At 42.8% G+C, this 25561-nt stretch overlaps 2 protein-coding genes across 2 annotated transcripts in view; one reads left to right on the top strand and one right to left on the bottom strand.

The window, feature by feature from the left end:
• Nucleotides 1-1205: 1205 nt before the first annotated feature.
• blcap (bladder cancer associated protein) lies at nucleotides 1206-3782 on the top strand. The gene is made up of 2 exons (XM_015958545.3): nucleotides 1206-1355; nucleotides 2799-3782. Exon 2 carries the CDS (start codon nucleotides 2936-2938, stop codon nucleotides 3197-3199), a length of 264 nt encoding a protein of 87 aa, XP_015814031.1. The 5' UTR covers nucleotides 1206-1355; nucleotides 2799-2935; the 3' UTR covers nucleotides 3200-3782.
• A 1064-nt stretch (nucleotides 3783-4846) lies between these two features.
• The window catches only part of ripor3 (RIPOR family member 3), a 34927-nt gene continuing 14212 nt past the window's right edge, over nucleotides 4847-25561 (bottom strand). The window contains exons 3-26 of the mRNA XM_070549940.1: nucleotides 22237-22335; nucleotides 18741-18893; nucleotides 18094-18172; nucleotides 17989-18012; nucleotides 17864-17917; nucleotides 17606-17755; nucleotides 15992-16055; nucleotides 15550-15593; nucleotides 15232-15357; nucleotides 14466-14611; nucleotides 12573-12705; nucleotides 11788-11933; nucleotides 11171-11362; nucleotides 10170-10254; nucleotides 7895-8122; nucleotides 7680-7825; nucleotides 7440-7605; nucleotides 7229-7358; nucleotides 6951-7115; nucleotides 6705-6869; nucleotides 5976-6178; nucleotides 5560-5643; nucleotides 5395-5485; nucleotides 4847-5324 (exon numbers count right to left, since the gene is read on the bottom strand). Coding sequence (XP_070406041.1) covers nucleotides 5224-5324; nucleotides 5395-5485; nucleotides 5560-5643; nucleotides 5976-6178; nucleotides 6705-6869; nucleotides 6951-7115; nucleotides 7229-7358; nucleotides 7440-7605; nucleotides 7680-7825; nucleotides 7895-8122; nucleotides 10170-10254; nucleotides 11171-11362; nucleotides 11788-11933; nucleotides 12573-12705; nucleotides 14466-14611; nucleotides 15232-15357; nucleotides 15550-15593; nucleotides 15992-16055; nucleotides 17606-17755; nucleotides 17864-17917; nucleotides 17989-18012; nucleotides 18094-18172; nucleotides 18741-18893; nucleotides 22237-22334 — 2973 coding nt within the window. The 5' untranslated portion in view covers nucleotide 22335 and the 3' untranslated portion in view covers nucleotides 4847-5223. The remainder of the gene's footprint in view (nucleotides 5325-5394; nucleotides 5486-5559; nucleotides 5644-5975; nucleotides 6179-6704; nucleotides 6870-6950; nucleotides 7116-7228; nucleotides 7359-7439; nucleotides 7606-7679; nucleotides 7826-7894; nucleotides 8123-10169; nucleotides 10255-11170; nucleotides 11363-11787; nucleotides 11934-12572; nucleotides 12706-14465; nucleotides 14612-15231; nucleotides 15358-15549; nucleotides 15594-15991; nucleotides 16056-17605; nucleotides 17756-17863; nucleotides 17918-17988; nucleotides 18013-18093; nucleotides 18173-18740; nucleotides 18894-22236; nucleotides 22336-25561) is intronic.

Below are 25561 nucleotides of genomic sequence, written 5' to 3' on the forward strand. Positions count from 1 at the left end.
TCACAGAAACAAGTAAAAACAACACATTAAATGTATTATAAATCAAAACAAAACAAGCAAATAAAACAACAGTGAGGGACTAGAATAAAACAGTGACCCACATTGGTGTCCACAGCAGTTAAACATCAGAGATGGGCGACTGATGACAGCGGCATCCTTAAGTGATACAGACATCTAGAAATGATCTGTTTAAGGTGGGTATGACGGCATCACAGGATGATTTATTACTTTGTACTTTATCACAGTAAAGTTTTGATAATCATGTTTAATGTATGTGTCCATTGCACGCAAATACGTTCACAGCAGGATTTGTACAAATCCTTGTCCTTTTCAATCAGGTGCTTCATCATTTATAGTTTACTCACTAAAAACTCACCAAGAACCCTGGGTTAATAATGATAAACAGAATAAATGGGAGAGGTTTTGTTTTAGGATCATTCGTGTAGCCTTTTACTTGACAGTTTACATGTATGTATGTATGTATGTATGTATGTATGTATGTATGTATGTATGTATGTATGTATGTATTTATTTATTTATTTATTTATGACAGAATCCTGAAAGAAAGATGCCTTTTTTATTGCAGGCGTCCTTTTGGGAATTTTGGTTACCAAAACAGTCAGAATAACCTTCAAAAATTAATTTGAAAAGAAAGAAAATGAAGGATTCGATAAGGACTTTGAAATTTTAGTTTAGTCAGATTCTGATGGTAACTCTACCAGACCTGACTCTAGGACTAACTCTGAAAAGGAAATAAAACTATGTATTTCTCATGATGTGAGGATGATTTCTGAATCTCCAGACAGCAGAACAAAACAAATATTTGAGTGCCATGTCTGAGATTTAAACAAAATGTAAGACATTAGAATAAAATAGTCTAGAACAGAACTGAATAGAATAGAATATTCCTTTATTATTCCTCAGTGATGGCATTTTGTTGTTGGATAAAAACATTAAAAAACTACAAAAAAAATGTAAAAATCCTTTTTTTGAACTTAGATAATTTATGATCAGCTCTTATCTTTAAAACTGTCAAGTAAACAAAAATAAGTTGAGAAAATTCTAATTTGACAAAAAACAATATTACTTAATATCTTATTGCTTAAATAGATTTTTTTTATTTTAATTTGATTATATATTTCAATTTTGTAGTCAATAAAAAAGTTGTCAACAACGACAACAACAACAACAACAACAATAATAATAGTTCAGGCGCCGCGTAGACACCTATACTGAGGTGCTGTTAGCTGCTTAGCGCGCTAGCAGATTAGCAAGCAACTCAGTTCGCAGTTAGTGGCCGATATATTTCGTTCTGGTTGCGTGTCTTTGCTGAGAATGAACCCTAAAGATGTCAGGTTGGTTAATATGCACGAAAATTTTCACACAGTTTAATGATTTTGTATTTTACAGACGCAGGTTGCTGTGTTTAAATATGTTGTCTTTCAGAAAGTGTTTGCTTATGAAGCTATGTTGGCTAGTTAGCTCTCTTTTTTGTACCGTGTTTCCAAACGAAATCATCTTCCGGGCCTTAACTTTGCTTTACAGTGATCCGTGCTTAGACTAATAAATCTCTTTTTTGGTACAAACAGAGAGCGTAATGATCGTCAGTTAGAGGTGAAACGACTAAAGATGTTAAGAACCAGCCGCGTTAGCATTTGTTACTATAGGGTCTTATTCGTTAGCATTTGTTACTATAGGGTCTTATTTAGTGAAATGATTAGCCATAAAACAGCGTTTATGTTAAAATTTAACAAACACTAAAACCATATTAATTACTGTAAAGGTTTATGAGGTATTTTTTACCCCTTACTTCCTGTATTGACTAGGTAGATGTGAATGGCGTCATGAGTACCTGACAAGTTAGGCGTTAATCGTCACCTCGATAATTTTAGCAGTATATTAAAAATAAATGAACATTGTAAAGATGTAATCATTATTTATACCCAACTCTTACCGCTGATTACTAGTTAACTCCGGTTAGACTGAACCAGCAGGGTGTATTTAAGGTGATGAGGCCATGTGGCAGCTGCTAACAGCTGCTTCTGCCAGAAATAAATCTGCCTTTGTCCTTCTGCCAACTTCCTTAAACGGGCATTTTAGCGGAAAATCTGCACATTTTCACACCGATGAGTAGGGTTGAACGATTTTAGGAAAAGCATGAATTGCGATTTTTCTAGCAGAAACTGTAATTTCAGTTTGAATCTCTGATGTTTTTATTGTTTACCTCAATCAAAAACATTATAATAACACTACACAAAGTGAAAATCAATAATTGTAATTTGAGAGGGAGCATAAGGAAGCAAAGAAGCTTAATGGTAAATGACCTGTATTTGTATAGTGCCTTCTAGGGTGAAGTCCTCTACCGTCTTTACTTCTGCTTCCTTCCTGTAACATCACTGCTCCACCTGTGTCTTTGGCATTTACACACATGGATTCTGTTTTATTCCTATCTTCTCCGGTACATATCTCCTCCTCAGGAGCTTCTCCTCTACCTGCACCCTGCTCTCATAGTAGCTCTCTGTCATCTGTAGAGTCCATGGAGACTCCTGTCTAACATCACCTATCAGCCTGTCCATCACTAACAGCAAACATATTAGATATTAGGTGTTTTATTAGAGGTGTTGGATCAGGAGTTGGAATCACTGATCAGCGTGAAGATTTTTTTATTAAGTCATGACACGCTGAAATGTCTTTAATGATTTGAGTGTAATCTACAGATTATTTAATATTTGTTTTCTTTCTCAGATACTGTTTGAAAATGTTAACGGCCTCTTTTTTGTTTTGTTTTTTTATCCCAGGGACGATCTGACGGCAACATCGTGCTGCTTTGACCTCTCCGTGCTTCATCCTAGCTCTGTCGGATAGAACCACTGTCCCACTGGAGACCTCGGTTAACAAAGGACTGTATCACCCTTTTCTAAAACCAGAAGTGACGATGTATTGCCTGCAGTGGCTGCTCCCTGTGTTGCTCATCCCCAAGCCGCTGAATCCTGCTCTGTGGTTCAACCACTCCATGTTCATGGGCTTTTACCTGCTCAGCTTCCTGCTGGAGAGGAAACCCTGCACCATCTGTGCCTTGGTTTTCCTGGCTGCGCTTTTCCTCCTCTGCTACAGCTGCTGGGGCAACTGCTTCCTCTACCACTGCCAGGATGCTGCACTGCCGAACGCGGCCCATGACCCCGCCATCGTCGGGACCTAAAACGAGGAAGTCTACTGAGGAGGGAGTGTTACTGTAGAATGATACTGCCATGCTGTTGAGGGAGGGGTGGACGTCACACGAGAAGAGGAAAACGCTCAGCCAAAGATGAAACCTATGAGGAGGCTGGAGAGATTTAGGCTGCGGGTGGCGAGGCCAGGATGTTTGATCTTTAATGCATCTGAGGAGCAAAAGGGAAGTGTGAGCTTGATGTTGAGAAGATTTCTCCATTTCATTCTCAGCGTTGTTTGATTTCAAAGTAGACGTTATTCTGTACAGCGTTTCAGTGTTCCTGTTGTTCTTTAAAAAAAACAAACATGTTTTTTCCCTCAAACTGCCCAAACTGAGACGAGTTGTACAGATCCGCATTCCTCCTGCTGTTCCACATCACCAAACTCCGCATTCTCGAACAGGACAGCACACGACGGTGGACAATCAGTGACACACGTGATGCTGTGGCCCCGCCCCCACGTCAGTGACGGACTCCATTTTCAAGTCTTTCTCATGCATGGTTTGCTGTTTTGTTTTCTGAAGCGTTAGTTTCACAGGTTTTATTGAATCTAAATAAAATGCTGAAAGTTTTCAAGTGTGTGTGTGTGTGTGTGTGAGAGACACATGGATAAATATGGGTGTGTATTTTTTCTGATCACATTGAGACCCAAAGGCCTGACGTAAAGGAAACGGAGCACCATCAGATTTTTTATCTACGCAGAACTGTTCTCTGGTTCAACATTCAGCTGGAATTTAAGTTTCCTTGTTTTCTGCTCTAAGTGGTAAAGTTTAGTTTTTGGATGCTCACAGTAAGAGGGGTCTGTGTGTGTGAGAGAGAACATGTTCACTGCAACAAGATTTCTTTGATTTTAATTTAAATAAAATCTTTTAATTGCTTGAATAGAATTAGTTTTATTTAAACATCCCATTAGCAATTTAATGATGTGGTTGGTAAAAACAGCCATGACTCTCCTGCTGTTCTCCAGACGCTCTGAAGCTTCTTCACAGGTTTTTCTTAGAGTTCAGCGGTTTATGCTGACTGAAATAGAATTTTTTTTTTCACTTTTTAAATAACCTGTTTTCAGCCATGCTTGTTTGGCAAATAACCATTTATTTCCTTAAATATTGTCTGAAAACATGTAATTTTTGAAATCATAAGTGATCACATTTATTTTACGCAATATATTTGTAACTTTGTGATTAATTAGCTGCCAGCTGCTCTGATTCACATCGGCAGACCTGATGCGTAAAACATGTCTAACTCAAGGTATGAGCTGAAGATGTGACAAATAAAAATTAACATAACTCGTTAAAGAACCTGTATTTAAAACTTGTTTCTGCAGACTGACTCAAGACAAAATCTCATTTTTAGTCAAATCTATGAAAACTACCAATGATTATTGACAGAAAACTGGATTTTTAACTCCCACAAACAGGTTCTGGTCTGATGGATTTAGTTGTTTTGGGACCAAACTATTTCATATCAGACCAAAACTCATTATTGGGTAAAGAATGAAACTTCCTCTGACAGCCGCTGAATTCAAACAGAACCAACATCTAATCCTCCAGGAGTTAAGTTTGAAAGCAACTGTAGCGCCCCTCAGCGGTCCAGCAGAGGGCAGCACTTGTTCCTGTGTTTTATTTAAAACACAAAAACACTGAAGCTCTTTGTGGTTTTATTCAGTCCCTCTGGGCTTAATATACATGTGATACATCGTTCTTACAACTTATACACCTCAGCCACAAACTCAAGACGCAATTATAACGAAAATAAATTTATAAGTCTCCAACAAACAGGTTTTTATGAAAATTCTAAATTGAAATCAGCCAAAAACCTTCAGGTTAAATGCGGCTCCATCAGAGCATCTTAAACAAAACTCTTTTAAACAAATATATTCAAGTTCTCAGGAGAGTTCTGCAGGATGACGGGAAACAGCTCATCCAGAACCAGGCGAGATCAGCAGATCTTCCCTCATCCAGAAAGTGGCTGCATCCTGTCAGGTTTGCAAATCAGAGCTTGGAACTCCAGAATCTTTCTATAAAATGGTGATTTCAGTCTCCTGGTTTTTGTAGGCCTCCTCCTGCATCTCAGTGAACAGCTGGTCCATCCTCTGGAAGGCCTCGTGTCCCTTTTTACCTGAAAATAAACAACATGAAACAACACAAACAACAAGCAGCTGCTGGAGGAGTAGCAGGGATCTTTGTACCGAAGGACAGGACGGTCTCTCTGGCAGCGCTGCGTAGATCTTCGTCCTCTGATCTCCACAGATCTGAAATGTGGTCCACGCTCTCCGTCGCCTGACAAACAAAAACACCTGCTCAGGATTTAGTTTGAAAAAACTGTCTGAGATTTCCCGGGAGAGTTCACTCACCCTGAGACACTTCAGAGCCAAACAGGAGCCCAACTGGGTCAGAACATCAGGACTCCTCAGACTCTCAGTGTAGAAAACCACCGCCTGCAGGACAAAGACACACACACATTATCTGGAGTACATTTGCAAATCTTCATCCCTTCACAACCAAAATTATGTTAATATCTGACCAAACCCTCAGGTAAACCCAGGACTGCGGAGCATCAGTCTAAAACTGGTGTCAGCAGACTAAAGTCAAAAAAGAAAATGTTGAAATAAAAGTTTCAGTTTAAATGACATCATTAAGTAATGAGCCTGTCGGACTGAAAATACCCCGTTGACCCTTTTTCTCAACATTTGGCGTTTAATCTCCACATCCTTATGTTTTCCTCACTAGATGAGCGTTCTCTGGCGTATTTCCATTTTACTCAACTCGCCTTGTTCCTGAATGACTTGCATCCTGCAGCTCTGCAGACACAGCTGGAAGCAGCTTTGCAAACTCGGTGGTTTGAGTCGATCAGCAGGGCACCAAGAGTCTGGAGGGTGAATCCCAGTGGGAGGAGCTCTGATATAGCCCGCCCCCTTAGTTTATTTAAAGCCCGCCTCCTTTTGGGGCTGTTTAGTGCCGACAGGATGTACTCTAAACAACCAGAAACAACAAAAAGAATGAGATGAGTTCATTTGTTAAGACAAATACAATTATAAATCCTCCTCCTAAATAGTAGAAAAACACTAAAAATAGTTTCAGGGTAAAAAAAAAAAAGTTAATTCTTGTTTTTTTTCATCTTAGAGGAAGTTTTGTGTTTTTGTTCTGGTTCATCTCCAGAATGAATAAAGACAGACTTGTTTCATCAGATTCACAATTAAAGTGATTTGAATCATCTCCATCGTTCTACACCGATTTAGAGAATCTGAACCAATAAAACCAATATCTCAATGTGGCGTCCAGGCGGACTCACAAATCATCCTCAAATCCTGAAGTCTTCTTCTCAGTGTCCAGTCTAAAACAGTGGTTTGTTCAATCAGCTGTGGCGTTAATGGGTTGTTTCACTAGGATGGAATTTCTTGGTGGATTTCCAGCTCCTCCATCTTGGATTTTAACACCAGAACATTTCTAAAACGGACCGCTGATACCAGCTCATGAATGTGATGAGATGAGTTCCTACCTTCTCTGGAAAGGCAGGAGATGTGCTCTCCCAAATCCTGGAAGTTCCAGCGCTTCAGATAAGCTGAAAGCTGGAAGACCGAGACTCTCTCTGGACTGCAGATGGATCGGGAACAGGGAACCAGCCGGCAGGGCGCCTGTAGCTGCAGCAGGAGTCGGGAAAACACTGAGGAGAAAGAAGGAGGAGGACAGTCTGGAGAATGAAAACCATTAATAGCTTTCAGGAGCATCTGGCTGCTGGGAATACCTTTGTCGGATTGGCCGGGCTGCTTGGCCTTCACCTTGTGAGTGTAACGTCTCTTCAGGATCCTGGAAAAGTCATCAACGTGACAAAAGAAAGGAGAACTGCTGCTGTCCCCACACTCCTGCCAGAAGAGCAGCGTGTCCCTGGACCTCTGGGCTTTAGGGAGGACTACAGGGGGACATGACCAGAATCAGAGTCTAACATTTGTCTTTGTTCACCCAGAAACATGAAGATAAACTAGATCTATTTAAAAACCAGACACATTTGGGTTTCACACTGACGGTCTCGAGCTGAGATGTTGTCGTTCTTCTCCAGGAGTAGACAGCTGATTCGGTTCAGGACCTGGGTTTGGATGGAGATCTCCTCCAGCAGCTCCCTCCGAGACGGGCTGAAGTCGGTCGTTGGGATCGCCTGAGGAGACGCGTTACAAGATCAGAGCTCGTGAGAAGCTAAACAGGTTCGGACCCAAACAGCGTGTGGATCTCCTCATACCTGCAGCAGGATGCAGCAGATATCCAGGTGTGTCTCCAGGGCCTGGTCCAGACCCCAGTTCCCAGAAGTCAGTGGGGCGATGACCAGCTCTTCCTCAGAAGCCGATTGGCTGTCTTTAGAGAGGAGGCCGAGACTCCTCAGAGTGCTCTGCTGGAACGAGCTGATGCTAAAAGAACAGTTAAATAAACGCACTGAAGAACATTTCCATGTTGACCGGCCATCTTTGCTCCATAAACTCACCCACTGTCTTTCAGCCTCAGGCTGCCCAAACAGGAAGCGTCATCGTCTGCAGTGAGGTCATGTGACAGGAAGTCAAAGCTGCCCAGGACTTCCTCCACAGCCAGAGTCTCCTCTGAGGAGGTGGTCTTGAGGAGGGACAGGTCATTCTGGAAGAGGATAGAGGAACATCAGACACGTATCCTTACGGTTGTTTCAGTGCGTGGGAACAGTGGTACCTTCAGGATGGTGGCCAGGTGAAGAACTTGATGTTCCAACGCTTTCAGCTCCTTCTCCCTGCAGCTCCCACTCTGCAGCGTTTTCTCCAGCTCCATGATCACAACTCCCAGTCTGAGGGCCTGGGCCTGGCGCTGGGCTCCACTCACGCCAGACCTCCCCAGGGTCAGCGCAGCAGCCAGGGGGGAGGGGGCGGCTGCGGCAGAGTGAGCCGGGCCTTCAGAGGAGCCCTAATGGAAAAGTGGGTCAGATCCGGGAGTTTTTGTTGCGGAAAAAAACAACTGTCGTCGTCGTTGTCGTCTTCCTCCGCTTATCCGGGTCCGGGTCGCGGGGGCAGCATCCCAACTAGGGAGCTCCAGGCCGTCCTCTCCCCGGCCTTGTCCACCAGCTCCTCCGGCAGGACCCCAAGGCGTTCCCGGACCAGATTGGAGATGTAACCTCTCCAACGTGTCCTGGGTCGACCCGGGGGCCTTCTGCCGGCAGGACATGCCCGAAACACCTCCCCGGGGAGGCGTCCAGGAGGCATCCTGACCAGATGCCCAAACCACCTCAACTGGCTCCTTTCGATCCGGAGGAGCAGCGGTTCTACTCCGAGTCCCTCCCGAATGTCCGAGCTCCTCACCCTATCTCTTAGGCTGAGCCCGGCCACCCTACGGAGGAAACTCATTTCGGCCGCTTGTATCCGCAATCTCGTTCTTTCGGTCATTACCCAAAGCTCATGACCATAGGTGAGGATTGGGACGTAGATCGACCGGTAAATCGAGAGCCTGGCTTTCTGGCTCAGCTCCCTCTTCCCCACGACAGATCGGCTCAGCGTCCGCAACACTGCAGACGCCGAACCAATCCGCCTGTCGATCTCCCGATCCCTCCTACCCTCACTCGTGAACAAGACCCCGAGATACTTAAACTCCTCCACTTGAGGTAGGACCTCTCCCCCGACCCGGAGGTGGCAAGCCACCCTTTTCCGGTCGAGAACCATGGTCTCAGATTTGGAGGTGCTGATCCTCATCCCAGCCGCTTCACATTCGGCCGCGAACCTACCCAGCAAGAGCTGAAGGTCAGAGCTGGATGAAGCTAGGAGGACCACATCATCCGCAAAAAGCAGAGACGAGATTCTCCTGCCACCAAACTCGACACACTCCACACCACGGCTGCGTCTAGAAATTCTGTCCATAAAAGTGATGAACAGAACCGGTTACAAAGGGCAGCCCTGGCGGAGTCCAACCCTCACTGGGAACAGGTTCGACTTACTACCGGCTATGCGGACCAAACTCACGCTCCTCTGGTAAAGGGACTGAATGGCCCTTAACAGAAAGCCACCCACCCCATACTCCTGGAGCGTCCCCCACAGGGTGCCCCTGGGGACACGGTCATAAGCCTTCTCGAAATCCACAAAGCACATGTGGATTGGTTGGGCAAACTCCCATGCCCCCTCCATCACCCTTGCAAGGGTATAGAGCTGGTCCACAGTTCCACGGCCAGGACGAAAACCACATTGCTCCTCCTCTATCTGAGATTCAACTATCGATCGGACCCTCCTCTCCAGTACCTTGGAGTAGACCTTTCCAGGGAGACTGAGGAGTGTGATCCCCCTATAGTTGGAACACACCCTCAGGTCACCCTTCTTAAAGATGGGGACCACCACCCCGGTCTGCCACTCCCTAGGAACTGCCCCCGATGACCACGCAATGTTGTAGAGACGTGTCAACCATGACAGCCCTACAACATCCATAGCCTTAAGATACCCAGGACGAACCTCATCCGCCCCCGGGGCTCCGCCGCTGTGTAGTTGTTTGACTACCTCAGCAACTTCTGCCCCCGAGATTGGACAGTCCATCCCCAGGCCTCCCAGCTCTGGTTCCTCCTCGGAATGCGCATTGGTGGGATTGAGGAGCTCCTCAAAGTATTCCTTCCACCGTCCGACTATAGCCTCAGTTGACGTCAGCAGCTCCCCATCCCCACTGTAAACAGTGTGAGCGAGTTGCTGCCTTCCTCTCCTGAGGCGCCGGACAGTTTGCCAGAACCTCTTTGGAGCCGATCGATAGTCTTTCTCCATGGCCTCACCAAACTCCTCCCACGCCCGAGATTTTGCCTCGGCAACTGCCACTGCTGCACCCCGCTTGGCTATCGTAAAAAACAACTGAAGTTTTGTTTTTAAATGATAAAAAGTATTAGATAAAAACCCAATATGATTAAAGGACAGAACATACCAGAACCGACCCTTCAGAGGTTCTATCAGAACTGAGCCTCAGCCCAATCTCTGATGGTCTCATTTACCTTCTCCTGCTGCAGAGCTGGACTGTTCGTCTCAGGTTCATGTTCTCCTGATGGGTTCTGTCTCAGGATGTCAGGAGTGCTGGACCTGCAGAAACATCATCAGAAACACTAACGGCGGGCCGAGGAACATCCTTGAGGTCCACGTGGCTGGGGTGAGTTGATGCTCACTCATCATCCCTTTCACGTGGACCTCAATGGATAAACTATTAACCCTGCTCAATGGTCACCTTTCCTGGAGGGGTCACCCAATAGGACAGTGGGAGGGTTAAATATTTTATTTACTTATTTGAAGGGTTCGAATGAAGGCAACTGGACTTCTTTGGTTTCTTGAAGACATTTTGCTTCTCATCCGAGGAGCTTTGTCAGTTCTAATTCTCCCATGTTCCAGTTAGAATTGACAAAGCTCCTCGGATGAGAAGCAAAATGTCTTCAAGAAACCAAACAAGCCCAGTTTCCTTCATTTGGACCCTTTGGACTGCCATGACCTGGATGACAGAGAACATTCACCAGCATATTTACGTGTTAAATGTAAAAGAACTTTCCCATTAAAAATATCAAATGTTTTCATTGCTTCATATTTTACGTAAATGCGACTAATAAATCTTAAATCTGTTCTCAGAAAGGTAATGTTACTGTTTGCTGGTGTGTGCCAAACGTATTCTATTACTTTAATGTTTCAATCATTCATTTATTCATCCACCCAACACTCACCACTTATTTTAATGAACAGTAAAGCTTCACACCGTCAAAGAACAAGATAAAATTTTATTTTACAAAAGCTAAAATAATAAATGTGATCTTTCTAACTCAAGGTAAACTGTCTGCCCTCTCCACTGTGGTGGACCAGCTTCTGTTTTCCTGAAACCCAAAGGGATTATATTAACAGTTTTCAGATCAAAGCGGCAATTCTTGTATTTTTTCTCAAAATTTAACTTCAAGTGGATCAAAGTTTTATTCTAAATGAACTTTAAATAAAAATCCGTTTCTGTGCTCGTGTTCACCTCTGTAAGGCCACGACAGAGGCTGCCGTTTCCTCTGAAGGAGTCGCTAACACTTCTCCCCATTCCTCCTCTCCCACCTCCTCATCCATCCTCCTCTTCATCACCTCCTCGTCCTCCCCAAAGGAAAGCTGGGTCTGACTTCCTCCCAGACTGGTTCCTGGATTGGTCGGGTAGCTGTGAGCCAGAGTCAGACTGCGGGAGTTCAGTTCAACAGAAAAACACAAAAAACTACCTTCTCATTTGTACTTTTGAACCATTTTATCTTTTGCTTTAATCTGTTAGTAAATTATTATGTAAGGCATGTTGGGATGAGGAAGCAAATGTAAACTGCAAGCCTGCCATCGAGCCACGGTCTGTTCTCAGAGCAAACAACAAAACAAAACTTTTTTTCTTCATATGATGAAAGTAAGAAAACAATTTTTATTTTATAATTTTAAAAATGAAACAATCAAATATATAGATTTGGAATATGTGTAGCCTTACAAACCTAACATTTTTACTATTGACTCAGTTAAAACAGAATAGTTGAGACTTCTTGGCGTTTTCACAAAGGAAACATTTTATATGAATGCAGAATTTTGCACTATGGCCCCATTTTTCCTTCTTTTGCCACAAACCTTGGGTTGAACGGGCCCGGCAGGACCGAGGTGTGGGACGGGTCCGACAGGTAGCTGAGCAGAGACACGCCCCCTCGGCTGCGACGACTTTTAGACACCAGAGATGGCAGAGAACCTTCCTGATCTTGCAACTCTCGCACCATCGACTGGAGAAGCCGGATCACACAGCGTTACAGAGAACAAGATCAGGAAATTTTTGTTTTTTTAAGTTTTGACTGAAAACAGCTTTCACACAAAAGTATCAGACGAAAAGACGATAATGCCACAAGATTTATGTTGAACATTGGATCCAGCCTTGAGATACGTGTCTGATTATCTGAATCAAAGTCCCAAAGCGGAGATGTTTACCCATAATGCACAGCAGTACGACTGGATAAACCCAAACAGAACATCAGCACGGTGGTGGAGGGTTGATGGTTTGGGCTGGTTTTACAGTTCAGAGACTTCAAGCCACATTTAGTTTGTGGCATCTCAGTATATTATTAATCAGATTATTAATCACAAGGATCTAACTGAACTGAAACCCTCCAGATGATCACGCTCATCACAGAAGAACCAGACCTCCCTGATGCAGCGGAGCCTGACTCAAGTTTAGATCCATGCCAACAGTGACAGGAAATGATTTCCTCAACAGGAAAACAAACATTTCTCATCGTTCCCTTAAATCAGCCCAGATTTTTACCCAGAATGCTGTTTGTCATCTTACTTCTGGAAACTTCTGGCCTGCAGAAAGAATCCCACAGAAATGGGAGGTGTTACAGCAGACGGTGGGGGTTTGTACTCACTAAGAAGTATTTCTCTGAGAAGGAGGGGGTGTTTGGAGCCGTCCAGCTGTAGACTGAACTCTTTCTGCTTGACACTGACTGTTTGCTGACAGACTGCAGCTTCATCTTCATCTTTTCGCTGCTGTCGAACGGGCTGCAGGCACCAAAACAAAATCAAGTTACTGACCTGGATTATGGATCATCAGTTTAAGAAATATTCTGCGTTTAACCATGAAAACCTGAAACATGCAACTTTATGAACTTTGTGCTTTCATGTTGTGTAATTCCCCGGAGCTTGTTCTACTCAGATTAAATCGGATGCAGTTTTTTTGTAAAAAGATCATTTTTAATGAATGATCTGAACAAACAGAACATTTCATCATTTCATCAAGGAAACTAACCTAGAACATTTATGTATATTTTCAATGAAGAAAATAAAGACTCAGGTTGTAAATCTTGGTCACATTAATACTATAACTAGATCAGCATTTTAACATCTGCATCAAATAACACGGGCTGCATGGTGGAGCAGTGGTTAGCACTGTTGCCTCGCAGCACAAAGGTTGCAGGTTCGAAACTCGGCTGCGGCCTTTCAGCGTGGAGTTGCGTGTTCTCCCCATGCATGCGTGGGTTTCCTCCGGGTACTCCGTTTCCCCCACAGATCACAACATGCCCTATAAGTTATAAATTGCAAGTTGCTTTGGATAAAAGCGTCTGCTAAATAAATAAACAAACATAAACACGACTCAGGGTCTCAAATCCAGACAAGACCTTGAGAAACTCATTCATGCATTCATCTACAGCGGGCTAGACTATTGCAGTGGTCTCCTAAGAGGTCTTCCCAAGAAAGCTGTGAAGCAGCTGCAGCTTATTCAGAATACTGCTGCTAGAGTCTTAAAAAAACAAGAGAACCGAACACATCACTCCTGTTCTTAAATCTCTACACTGGTCACCAGCAAACTACAGAATCAATTTCTAAGTGCTTCTACTAGTTTATAAATCACTCAATGGCATGGGGCTAGAATACAAGTCAGATATCCTTCAGGTATCTACGCCCAGCAGGGCTCCGAGATCCTTAGGAAGCAATCAGCTGGTAGAACCGGGTCAGAACCAATCAGGGTGAAGCTGCTTTCAGCTACTATGCTTCTCACAGGTGGAATCAGCTTCCTCATGACCTCAAATGTGCCCCAACTCTAGAAACTTTTAGATCAAAATTAAAAACCGTCATGTATTCATCAGCCTTTGAACGAATGCTTAAGCTGCACCTTCTGCACTGTAAGTGCTCACCCTTTAACTTCACCATTTTTCTGATTCCTAAATCTGAAATTTGTGTATTTTAACTGTGCCGTCACATTTTTAAAATGTTAATGCTATTCTTGTTACTGGAAAGCACATTGAATTGCTTCTGTGTATGAGATGTGTTATACAAATGAAGCCGTCTTGCCTTCTTTATGATCTCATTCAGTGGTATTATTATTATTATTATTATTATTATTGTAGGATTTACTGAGGCACAAAAAAGCCACTTAATTTCTCATTTCTGTTGCCTTTCTTTAATCCAGAGGTGCCAGAACACGAAAGCTCCTTTCTGCTGGTTAATGCAGGTTTAGTGGAGAGAAACCATTGGTTTGTTTTGTTATGTTGGAGTTTAATAAACCAGAGAAACAGAAAACACAAAATAAAACTGATTAGAAAAAGGAACTAAACTGACCCTAACCCAACTGATCATTAAACAGCTCATTAGTAAACCTTCTTATAAACATTTATATTTTCATGTCTCTGATTTTAGGAATGTTGATAATCTGGCTAATGTTTTAATCCTGCTAACTGATCTAATGCAGAGAAACAGAAATACTTCTGTGCATGTGCACATTTATGCGTGTGCACATATGTGCCAGTTGTGTGTGTTCCTACTTCCAGGTGACCTCCAGCTGTAGTTTGATGGTCCCCAACTCTGTGATGTCCACCAGCATCAGCTGCGGCTTCGCCACAAAGAAGTCCACACTGGCACACGTTACCATGCCAACCAGCAGCCAACCCAAACCCTTCGCCTCCATCACCTAGGGCAGGAAATTACACTGATTAAGCTCAAAGGGTGTAGATTAAAGGGAAACAGCTCATCAAGTTTATTTTCTATTAAAGTTGTGTGAAAAACTGTTTTATACCATTAATAACCATCTAATTTCCTTTTAAATTATTAGTGTGTATTGACAGTTTATTTTAAAATTGAAGTAAATAAAAAAATTTTTTACAGAGTGTAGCCAGAAAAGGGATTTAAAGGAAAAGTAGTTTGTTTAAACTACAATAAGTGTGTGTGTGTGTGTGTGTGTGTGTGTGTGTGTGTGTGTGTGTGTGTGTGTGTGTGTGTGTGTATCGACTTGCCAGCTATATTAGACAAAGTTCTTTAATCTATGATCATTCCAAGGTAGCCTGAGCAGCCAGCCCCATGCTTCCTTATGGAAGTGTGGAACTAAACAGGACGAGTCTGGCAGGCTAGGCTAATTCCAACAATGACTTATATTTACAACTTATTTATTCATTTATTTTTATTAATATTTTTGTCTTCAGATTCCTAAACATGTTGATTAATTCCCATAGAGAGAAGAAAAATGTTACAGTCCGTTATGATGTTAAAAGGATCTTCCATCATACAAACCATGGTGTGTGTGTATGTGTCTACCTTAATGTCAAAGTTATGCTGGATGTGTGGGAGGAACACCATCTCCTCTTCTTCCCAGGACTGAGAGTCATCAGACTCGATCCTCCCTCTGATCCTCCATCGCTGCCGGCCCAAACGCACCACCACCTGGTCATGTGACAAAATCACACCCGAGTTCTACAACAAAAACTAATTTTATTATATCTAGAAGCTGGTAAAAGAAAAGAATCTGAGCTGCAGAGAAGTCAAATCTGTAAAATCATTGCAGTAAAAGAATAAGCTCTGGAAATACACCAGCATAAATGTATATTTCCGCATTGGTTAGGAGGAGAACCTGACCTCATACTGGTCTCCAGGGCAGAGCCGGGCAAAACCGATCAGACCTGCAAGGGAAGGAAGTGTTTGGGTAAAGGGTTTGAAGATAAACACCAATAACCTCCATTGACTTCCATTCATTTTTGTGACTCCACTATGCCTAACCCATACTCCAACCTTCACCATAACCAGTGCTGACCTGTTCCTAACCCTAACCTAACCCTAAAACTTAATTCACACCATACCTCTAAAACCAACTGGTAAGCTTCTAAAAAACGTTTTCTTACTTTGAAAAATGTCCTCACATTGTGGGGAAAATGGTCCTCAGTAAAAAACACACACACACACACACACACACACACACACACACACACACACACACACACACACACACACACACACACACACACACACACACACACACACACACACACACACACACACACACACACACACACACACACACCTTTCATTTTGATGTGCAGCTCCCCCAGGAGGATTTCCAATTCTCCCTCCATGGCTGACATGTCCTGCAGCAGAAGGTAACAAACAGCTATTGAGATAATCATGGAGCTGAAGTTCATACAGTGATAGCACAGGAGGTAGAGCAGTGATCGGAGGGTTGTAGGTTCAGTCCCGGCTCCCATTTGAGAATGGTGCTATTGTGTCCCTGGGCAAGACACTTAACCCTCCCTCCCTGCTGGTGGTGGTCGAAGGGACCGGTGGCACCAGTGTTCAGCACCCTCGCCTCTGCCAGTGCGCCCCAGGGCAGCTGTGGCTACATTGTAGCTCATCCCCTGGTGTGATGAAATATTAGACTCACCAATTTAGAGGAAACAGAAATAATATTTAAAACTGACAACAGTAACTTCAGTCAGATTAGCTCAAAATAAGGCTGGGACGATAAATCAATGAATCGAACGACAGATGAAAATGAACTCAATTTTTCTAGCCTCAATATATCGATGTTAAGAAAGGTATAACTCTGTTATTATTTAGTATGATATTAGAAGTGCAGTTTTGGTTGTTGACACTGGATAAGCCTTTGTATTTATTGTTTTGGAGAGGCAGGGTGAATTAAATTGTTTTTGGTGCAATATTTTCTAACAGAGCCAAAGTCCTTTTTTGTTTATTTATTTTTTTATTTATTTATCTAGAAGTTCTGGTTCTGTGCATCCCAAAGTTAAATAAAGGTTTAGTTGTTGCATTTTAAAGGGTGAACTTGCCTTTTTATGATATATTAACATTACATAAGTGGTTATTTTGTTTGAAAATGTCGACAATAATATTGTTTATCGTCAATAATTTGTTGGACAACATATCGTCCAGCAAAATATGTTATCCCAGGTCTAGCTCAAAATCTGATTAAAATCTGCTGATTCTGTGGCAGGTATTTAATCTGAAGTCATTATGATTGTCGTAATAATAAGCAGTCAGACCGTGGCAGTAATGCAGCACGATCACGAGCGTTTCACTAAAGATTAAGCAATGGCTCTCATAAAGGGGGCGGTCTCCCCGCCGTCACGCACATCCATTTAGCTTGGACATAACTTGCTTTTTATTGTAATGAAGTTTTTTTCACAAGTTGCTCCTAAAGATGTTTGTCCTCCACAGTCCCCATGAACTGTCAGGTGAGCTCCAGCTCTAACGGGGAGAAATTCCCAGAGTTCTGCATCGCTCCAGTTTGCCGTCATTTTCAATTTAGTTGCCGGGCAGAGCTCGGCAGACATTCCACATGTGATCACGACATCGTCCTGTGTTGCGTCAAGGTGTAATCTTCATTCAACCTTAACCCATCATCCACAAGCCTGGTGCTGCACTAATATTACCAAGCTCGGCGGCACAAATGCCACAAAATTCCTGCATCACCATGCTGCCCCGTTGCATTCATAACACAAGCCAGTCCGTGGTAGCAAGGTTACGCCGATTTGCTGGCATGGTGCATCTTGACCCGAGGTAAGAAATAGATCCATCGGTTACTGAAACATTAATTAATTAATAATAAAGTCCCACCCCTAATTTAAATCTGTTACGATCAGATGATTGTAACCAACTAGACGATGTTCGTGACAGGAAGCACCTGCAGACTGTGTCGATGGTTTCGGCTGAGCTCCACCAGGCTCTCTCTGGAGGCTCTGGAGGATGGAGAAAGGGAGAAGGCTCTCTTCATGTTGACCACTCCCCGGCACAACCTCCACTGAATACAGTAAGTCTCATACAACTCCTCCACCTGCGCAGGTGCATGAACAGAAAAACGTCACAGTTCATCTCGGCTCAGAAAAGACACAAACATGGAGGGTTTGTGTGAGAACGTGTTGCCGTACACCTCTGATTGTACCTGGCTGATTTGGAACTCCAGTCTCCGTATGTATCTTTCCACTGCTCTGATCTCCTGTGAACAGATTCATGAGTCAGATCCAGGTGGAGAGCGTAGCATTGAATGTAAACAAATTACACATCTACCTTCTCCAGGTCATAGAGAAAACCCTGGAAACAGAGAAGTACCATTATTACATTAACTGTGAAAACACATCCTGAATATTAGATAATTCTGTTGATTTCTCTCACCAGTCTGGAGTTCCTCTTGGTTTCTCTCTGCTGTGAAGACAGAAAATCCATCTCTGCCTGGTGAATCGCTAAATAATCCCTAAAATTATTTAAAGTCAGTGGTCATTTCAGGTAGCAGGGGGTCTTTTTGGTTCCACCACATGCAAACAGCTGTAATAGTATTTAAACACCCACAGCATGTACATTGTTTGGTTTATCAGCAGTCAAACAGCATAAACATACATCCTGATTTTAAATTTAAAGCTCGATAACAGCGGGTAACATGTTTGAGTTGCACACCCATGTTACTACAGAAGCCTAGAAGGGACAAGTGGCCAACAGTTATAGGATCTCATAACTGCAGATCAAAGAAAGGACATCTGATTCGCTGCAGTTTGTAATCGGAGACACTAGATGTCACTGCGTCTAACACTAAATAACAAAAGGGAATAAGTTTAACAGATTAGCAAGTTTTTATGAGTTTCTTATTTTTACTCCTAAATCAAGTCACCATTCTAATGATTTAACTTCTAATTCTGTTTTTAAATTTTTTTTTACTGGGTGTCAACAAACTCCACAAGAAGGAAGTAAATTTCAACCCGAAATCCCTACAATTTGGGACCGATGATTAGGATTAAAAGTTATGGGATGGCAGAAATTTCACAAACTTTAGTCCTTTGCGAAGTGCTTGGAAGATCTGGTCCACCTGCTCAGGCTCCGACCAGGAAGCTGCTGATCCTCGCCGAGATGAGAGATGCGTTCTGGGAGATTTCCCTCCCGTCACAGCTTTGGAGCGAAAAGAGCCACGAACAGAAGATGAGCTGAAGACACACAGATTGATGAGACGTCATCTCCCTGTAGGGTTGACTCAGTCTCTAATGAAACAAATAAACTTGAGTAACAAAGTAAACAAAAAAAGAAATTGAAGGTAAAATCAAAATAATGCTGCAGTTTGTGGGTTGAGGGGGACAGGAAGTTTGGTTGAGTAAGTCTCCACCAATGCCTTGACTCTCACTTTAAAGGTCCCATCCAACCATCCATCCATCCGTTTTCATCCGCTTGTCCGGAGTCGGGTCGCGGGGGTAGTAGCCTAAAGCGAGAGGCCCAGACTTTCCTCTCCTCAGCCACTTGGGCCAGCTCCTCCGGGGGAATCCCAAGGCGTTCCCTGGCCAGGTGAGAGACATAAGGGCCATTCCCATCTGTACCGGGTCGGCCCGGGCCGGGTAGCATAGGTTGTTTAAGCCTCATTCCCACCTGTACCGGGTCGGCCTGGGCCGGGTAGCCCCAGTCGGCCCCAGCCTGGCCCGGTTGATTCCACACATCCTTGCCTTAAGCCCATGTGGGCTGATTCTACCCACCAATCAGAGGCTTGCTCTAATGGAAGGTGTGAATGGGCTGATTCTACCCACCAATCAGAGGCTTGCTCTAATGGAAGGTGTGAATTTGCTGTCAGCAGTGGGCGTGTTGGCCCTGGTCGGCCTGAAGCAGTACCCCTCGGGAAGAGGGCCGAGAATGAGCCTTGGTTGGCCCGGGAAAATTCCAGGCCACCCAGATATGTAAACAACCTACGCTACCCGGCCCGGGCCGACCCGGTACAGGTGGGAATGGGGCTCAATAGTCCCTCCAGAGTGTCCTGGGTCTACCTTTAGGTCTCCTCGCAGTTGGATGTGCCCGGAAAACCTCAACAGGGAGGCGTCCAGGAGGCATCCTGACCAGATGCCCGAGCCACCTCAACTGGCTCCTCTCGATGAGGAGGAGCAGCGGGTCTACTCCAAGCCCCTCCCGAATGACTGAGCTTCTCACCCTATCTCTAAGGGAGAGCCCAACCACTCTTCGGAGAAAACTCATTTCGGCCGCTTGTATCCGTGATCTCGTTCTTTCGGTCACTACCTAAAGCTCATGACCATAGGTGAGGGTAGGAACGTAGATCGACCGGTAAATTGAGAGCCTCGCCTTCTGACTCAGCATTCTCTTGACCACAACAGACCGGTGCAACGCCTGCATCACTGCAGATGCAGCACCAATCTGCCTATCGATCTCACGCTCCAGTTTTCCCTCACTCGTGAACAAGACCCCGAGATACTTAAACTCCTCCACTTGGGGCAGGACCTCATCCATGACTCGGAGAAGGCATTCTACCCTTTTCCGAATCAAGACCATAGTCTCAGATTTAGAGGAGCTGATTCTCATCCCAGCTGCTTCACACTCGGCTGCGAACCGCTCCAGCGAAAGCTGGAGATCAGGTTCTGATGAAGCCAACACGACCACATCATCTGCAAAAAGCAGAGAGCTGATCCTCAGGCCACCAAAACGGATGCCCTCAACACCTTGGCTGTGCCTAGAAATCCTGTCCATAAAGGTTATGAACAGAATCGGTGACAAAGGGCAGCCTTGGCGGAGTCCAACTCTCACTGGGAACGAGCCCGACTTACTGCCGGCAATGCGGACCAAGCTCTGACACCGGTCATACAGGGACCTAACAGCCCGTATCAGAGGGCCTGGTACCCCATACTCCCGGAGTACCCTCCACAGGGCCCACCGAGGGATGCGGTCAAACGCCTTTTCCAAATCCACAAAACACATGTAGACTGGTTGGGCAAATTTCCACGCACCCTCCAGGATCCCCCTAAGGGTATAGAGCTGGTCCAGTGTTCACGGCCAGGACGAAAACCACATTGCTCCTCCTGAATTTGAGGTTCAACAATCCAACGGACCCTCCTCTCCAGAACCCCTGAATGGACCTTACCAGGAAGGCATTTAGTTTGGAGTTCAGGAGATGGTTTCGGCCAGGACCACACCCCTAAATGCATTGAAGCAACTGCCATGTGATTGGTTGATTAGATAAATTGCATTAAGGAGAAGTTGAACAGGTGTTCCTAATAATCCTTTAGGTGAGTGTATAATGAAAATTATAAATGCTTGAATGAAGTACAAATAAATAACACTCAAAGTGCTTGTGTACATTTCTGTTTAATTGATACATACTTAATTCTGCAGGAGTTTTATTTTTCACATTATTATTTTAACTTTATTAAAATATTTTCTTCAGCTTATTTTTCTTTATGCAAAATAATGAAAGTAGATATAATCTATTAATGTAAAACATCAATAACATCCATAAAGATTGATTAAGAAAGCTGATTTTATCCAATATTTATGAGTAAATAAACACATTTACTCACACAATCAGGTTATTTTTATCGCTTTCTCTCTCAGATTAAATCCCAGTCATCTGTAATAAAAAAATTGGGATCTCCTTAGTTGCGTGTTTGTGTTCAAGTTGTGGTTCTGTTCACCACAATGACAAATCACAGGAGAAACTAATGGTTCAAGTTTGTTTTCTATGTTTTCTGTGTCTGAGAAGAGAAAACGTGTCTGGGTGATTTAGTTTGTGTTTGAGCTCGTAAACAGAAAGCAGCTGTCAGCTGATTCCTATTCAACAGATTATTTTCTTTCATTCAGAAATCACATCAAAAAGTCAGCTGAGGGTGAAGAGATTCAAACAACTTTAATAGGAGGAAGATCATCGAGTCGACACCGAACCAGAACCAGGTCAGAGTTCCTAATGAGAACCAGGCTCTGATTTTAATTAGTGTCTGACTTTTGTTTTTTAATCCTGAAAATGAGATTCCAGAGAGGTCATTCCTTTAACATTCACCACAAACAATAACTTTGTCTTGTTGATTATTGCATAAAACATAGGCACAGATGTGTGTGTGTGTGTGTGTGTGTGTGTGTGTGTGTGTGTGTGTGTGTGTGTGTGTGTGTGTGTGTGTGTGTGTGTGTGTGTGTGTGTGTGTGTGTGTGTAAACACTGAAACATTTTGTTAAAGGTGCCGACTTTGTGAACGTGAGAAACTGCTGTCTTGGTTCGATTAAACCTTAATAAATAAAGCTTGAAAAATGGACTTTTTACATCTAATATTAATATAACAGCAATATAATGATTACACTGTTTCTGGACAAATAGTAGTTCAATTATAAATGTACTTTTAATCAAATAAAATTCTAAAGAAGATCAAAATCAAAGTTTTGACCGAAACCTGACATAAGTGCCTCTGAGTAAGAACATCTGTTCTGAGTTGATGCAGGGATGTAAATGAAGATTTTAGATCTAATAACAGGATGATAAAGTTGCACATTATTGCTCTGGTTGTATTCCCACCGTTGTCGACCGCTCAGAGCACCGAACCCAGCGAAGGACCGGCTCCGTTGGACCAGACCTCCATCAGCCGGAGCATCAAATCGCAGCTTCACCGACATCCTGTAGACCAAAACAGAAAAGTCTTCAATTGCTTCTGTGTGGAATAGTAGAAATCTTTCTGCTAATTTAATAATGGTTTTAATTATTATTACTAAACAGACTCAGCAGGGTAAGACCCTTTTGTGATCTTATTAGATTTACATTTAAACGTTCTGAGATCTCGTTTCACCAGACACCATCTGCTGCTGTTTCAGGACCCTTTTAGAGCTATACTCAGAGTCAAGGCTGTAAATAAAACTAATGTTTCTGTTCTCGGTTTTTCTTTTAACTTTGGACAGTCATGGCAAACATTTAAACTAAGAGGGCCGCCCCATCCTCACACGATCTAAAGCAAGAAACCAAAGCACGGAGCAACGTCTCTGGGATTCTTTGGGAGAAACATCTTGCAACAAGCCCACAAATGTGTTCACCAAGTGGTGCACAGATACAAAACCAGTTTTTAAGAAGATCTCAACCTCCCTGAGGCGACTAGAACCAGCTCCATTCCAGAGGATGTTGGAAATTCAAGTCTTGTTTTTGATCAAGATTAAATCAATCCCTGATCTTTGGGATTATTCTGCCTGGAGGAGCTGAAGGACCCTCTGATGTCATCTAACGACATGAAAAGCACCTCAACAGCACATCTGCACTTCTAAAAAAAAAAAAAATTCTCTGCAGGATTTTTGGGTTTTAAAATTATTGTTCACATGATCATTTTTTAGGAAAGTAAAACTGTTTATTTTATGGTTGAAATACTAAGAATAAGTCAAAATGTCAAGAAAAAATTCTCATTAAAACAATTTTAAATGTCAAAGGTAAATAAAAATCTAAAGGTTGGAAAAACATTTTTAACTTTCATAGGTTTCAGTCCTTGTTTTATCTTTAACCCCTTATATGGTCCATCACAAATCCACATCAAACCACTTCTGCCCTCAAAGCCTTCAAGTGGAGCATCAGGATTAGTACTAGGGCTGTGGGATGCCGCCTAAAATCAATATCACGATATATTGAGGATTTCTCCTCGATAACGAAAAATGGACGATAACTACGATAACTACAGGTATGTGCAGAGACACAAGTTGTCCACTAGACGGGCCTATCACACGTATCACAATGAGTCACATTTTTACTGACTCAAGGTGGTACAGATTCTTAAAGGGACATGAACGTTGCCAACCTACACACGTTATTTTTTATTGTCAAATTCATTGGCATGGGAAAAATCATCACGATAAGAGTCACAAAAAATCATCACGATAAGAGTCACACATTTTGATAACGATTTATTTTTGATTTATTACCCAGCCTTAATGCCTTCATCATAGACCAGTCATATACAGCACTGCTGCCCCCTGGTGGAGGATCTACAGATGGCAAGGGCCATTTTTATTTCATTATTACCATTACGGTCAAAGGATTACATAATATAACTAAACAGGTTATTATATTAGCATTAAACAAAAAGTAGTTCTGGTTTTAAATCGTTTACAGCTGGTTCAAAAAGCAGCAGCTCGTCTCAACAGGTACAAGGCAGCGTGATCATATCACTCTGGCGCTCGCTTCCCTTCACTGGCTTCCTTTACATTACAGGATCCAGTTTAAATGACTGCTTTTTGTTCTTAAATCTCTCCACGACGTAGACCCTCCCTACATTGACGATCTACTGTCAACCTACACTCCTGTCAGGAATTTGAGGTCTAGTTCCCAGTCCCTGTTAGTTATTCCAAAAGGCTCGTCTCAAGACCCGAGGAGATGGAGCTTCCTCAGTGGCTGGCCAGAAACTCTGGAACAGCCTCCCCTTACAGCTTAGGGCCTTTCAGACGTTGGAGGATTTTAAGTCCTTGACCTGGCTTTGTTGGTTGATCTGTGAAGCTGTTCTTTTACTTTTTATCTAGTTTTACTGAGCTTTTATTACTTGATCATGTAGTTATTGTTTTACTCTCAACCTGTCATTTTCTCCTGGTTTTATTATTTTTATTGTCTTTTTGAACCTGTTCATTTTGGGTGCATTGTTTGTGCTGTTGTTATGTGCAGCACTTTGGGCTGCATGAGCATCAGTAAGTGTGCTATAGAAATAAAGCTGGCCTTGACCTTTAAAACTATCTCATATTTCAGGCTATAGAAACTGCAAAAAAAAATAAAAATAAAAAAAGACCCCCCAATCTTTCCTCGGAGCACTGAATCCTCTGCTGAAGTTAGAGCAGCATGAGTTTATATTTTTACTTAATATCTGCTTGGTTTACCATCAGCAGAAGGAAAGTATTCATTAACCAGAGACAAAGAAACAAAGACTTTCTTCTTTATGAAGGAAAATCAGCAACAAAATGCTTTTAAGTTCTGATGCAAACAATCTGTAAGCCATCTGCTACGACTCACGTGGATTTAGAGGAAACAAAAAAACAACAACATTTAATCGACGTTTATCCTTCTGAATAAACATAAACACCTAAAGCATTAGTGACAATAGTTTACGGCTCCTATAAAGATATTTTACCCAAACAGCCCATTTAACTGTCCCACAGAACATCGGTGTCTGAAACGGTCATGATTTCATTTTTCCTGTCACGCTGAATAATAAACTAAATCTGTTCAACTATCCTTAAAAGGACCAATCACGTTCAGACAGGTTTATACGACGTCTGTTAGTTTGAGGTGTTTCTGAATTAGGGCGTAACATAACGGGTTACAAGATGTTCATTTATATTAGATATGATGTTTCTGATTGGCAGAAAACCCACGGGTGTAAAACCCAACGGGTGAGAAGAAACATTTCTCATTAAAGAAACAAAATATCAGCACCGTTGTGTTTTAGCAGCAGCAGGATGACAAACTTCAGCCACATTTCACACCTTTAATAAAATAAACTGTAACGCTCCATCAGACATGTTACCCATCCCATTATGGACTCTGGATGGAGTTATAATTCACTTCACGTCTCTAAAAAACTGCTATAACAAATTATGTTTTATTATTCGTGAAGTAAATAGTTTTTTTTAAAAAGGTTCGTCTTTGTGTTTGAAGCAATTTGAAGATTTCCTTCGATTCAGCGTGTCGTTATGAATCAGAGCCGTGTTGGATAATCTAATACGAGATAGTTACATCAAACGAAGGAGGCAGAGGAAACCAACCTATGAGGTAAAACTTTACAGTGAAAGCAGCTGTATGAGAACGATGTGCAGCAGCTGTGTGAATTAAAACCAAACTGGATCTGTAGAGAAGCAAAAATCACATCTTTTTCCTTCATTAG

This window comes from Nothobranchius furzeri, chromosome 3 (assembly GCF_043380555.1).
Source record: "Nothobranchius furzeri strain GRZ-AD chromosome 3, NfurGRZ-RIMD1, whole genome shotgun sequence".
Classification (NCBI taxonomy): domain Eukaryota; kingdom Metazoa; phylum Chordata; class Actinopteri; order Cyprinodontiformes; family Nothobranchiidae; genus Nothobranchius; species Nothobranchius furzeri.

Excerpts from the sequence above, each read along its gene's own strand:
- blcap (XM_015958545.3), top strand. The coding sequence starts at position 2,936 with ATGTATTGCCTGCAGTGGCTGCTCCCTGTGTTGCTCATCCCCAAGCCG.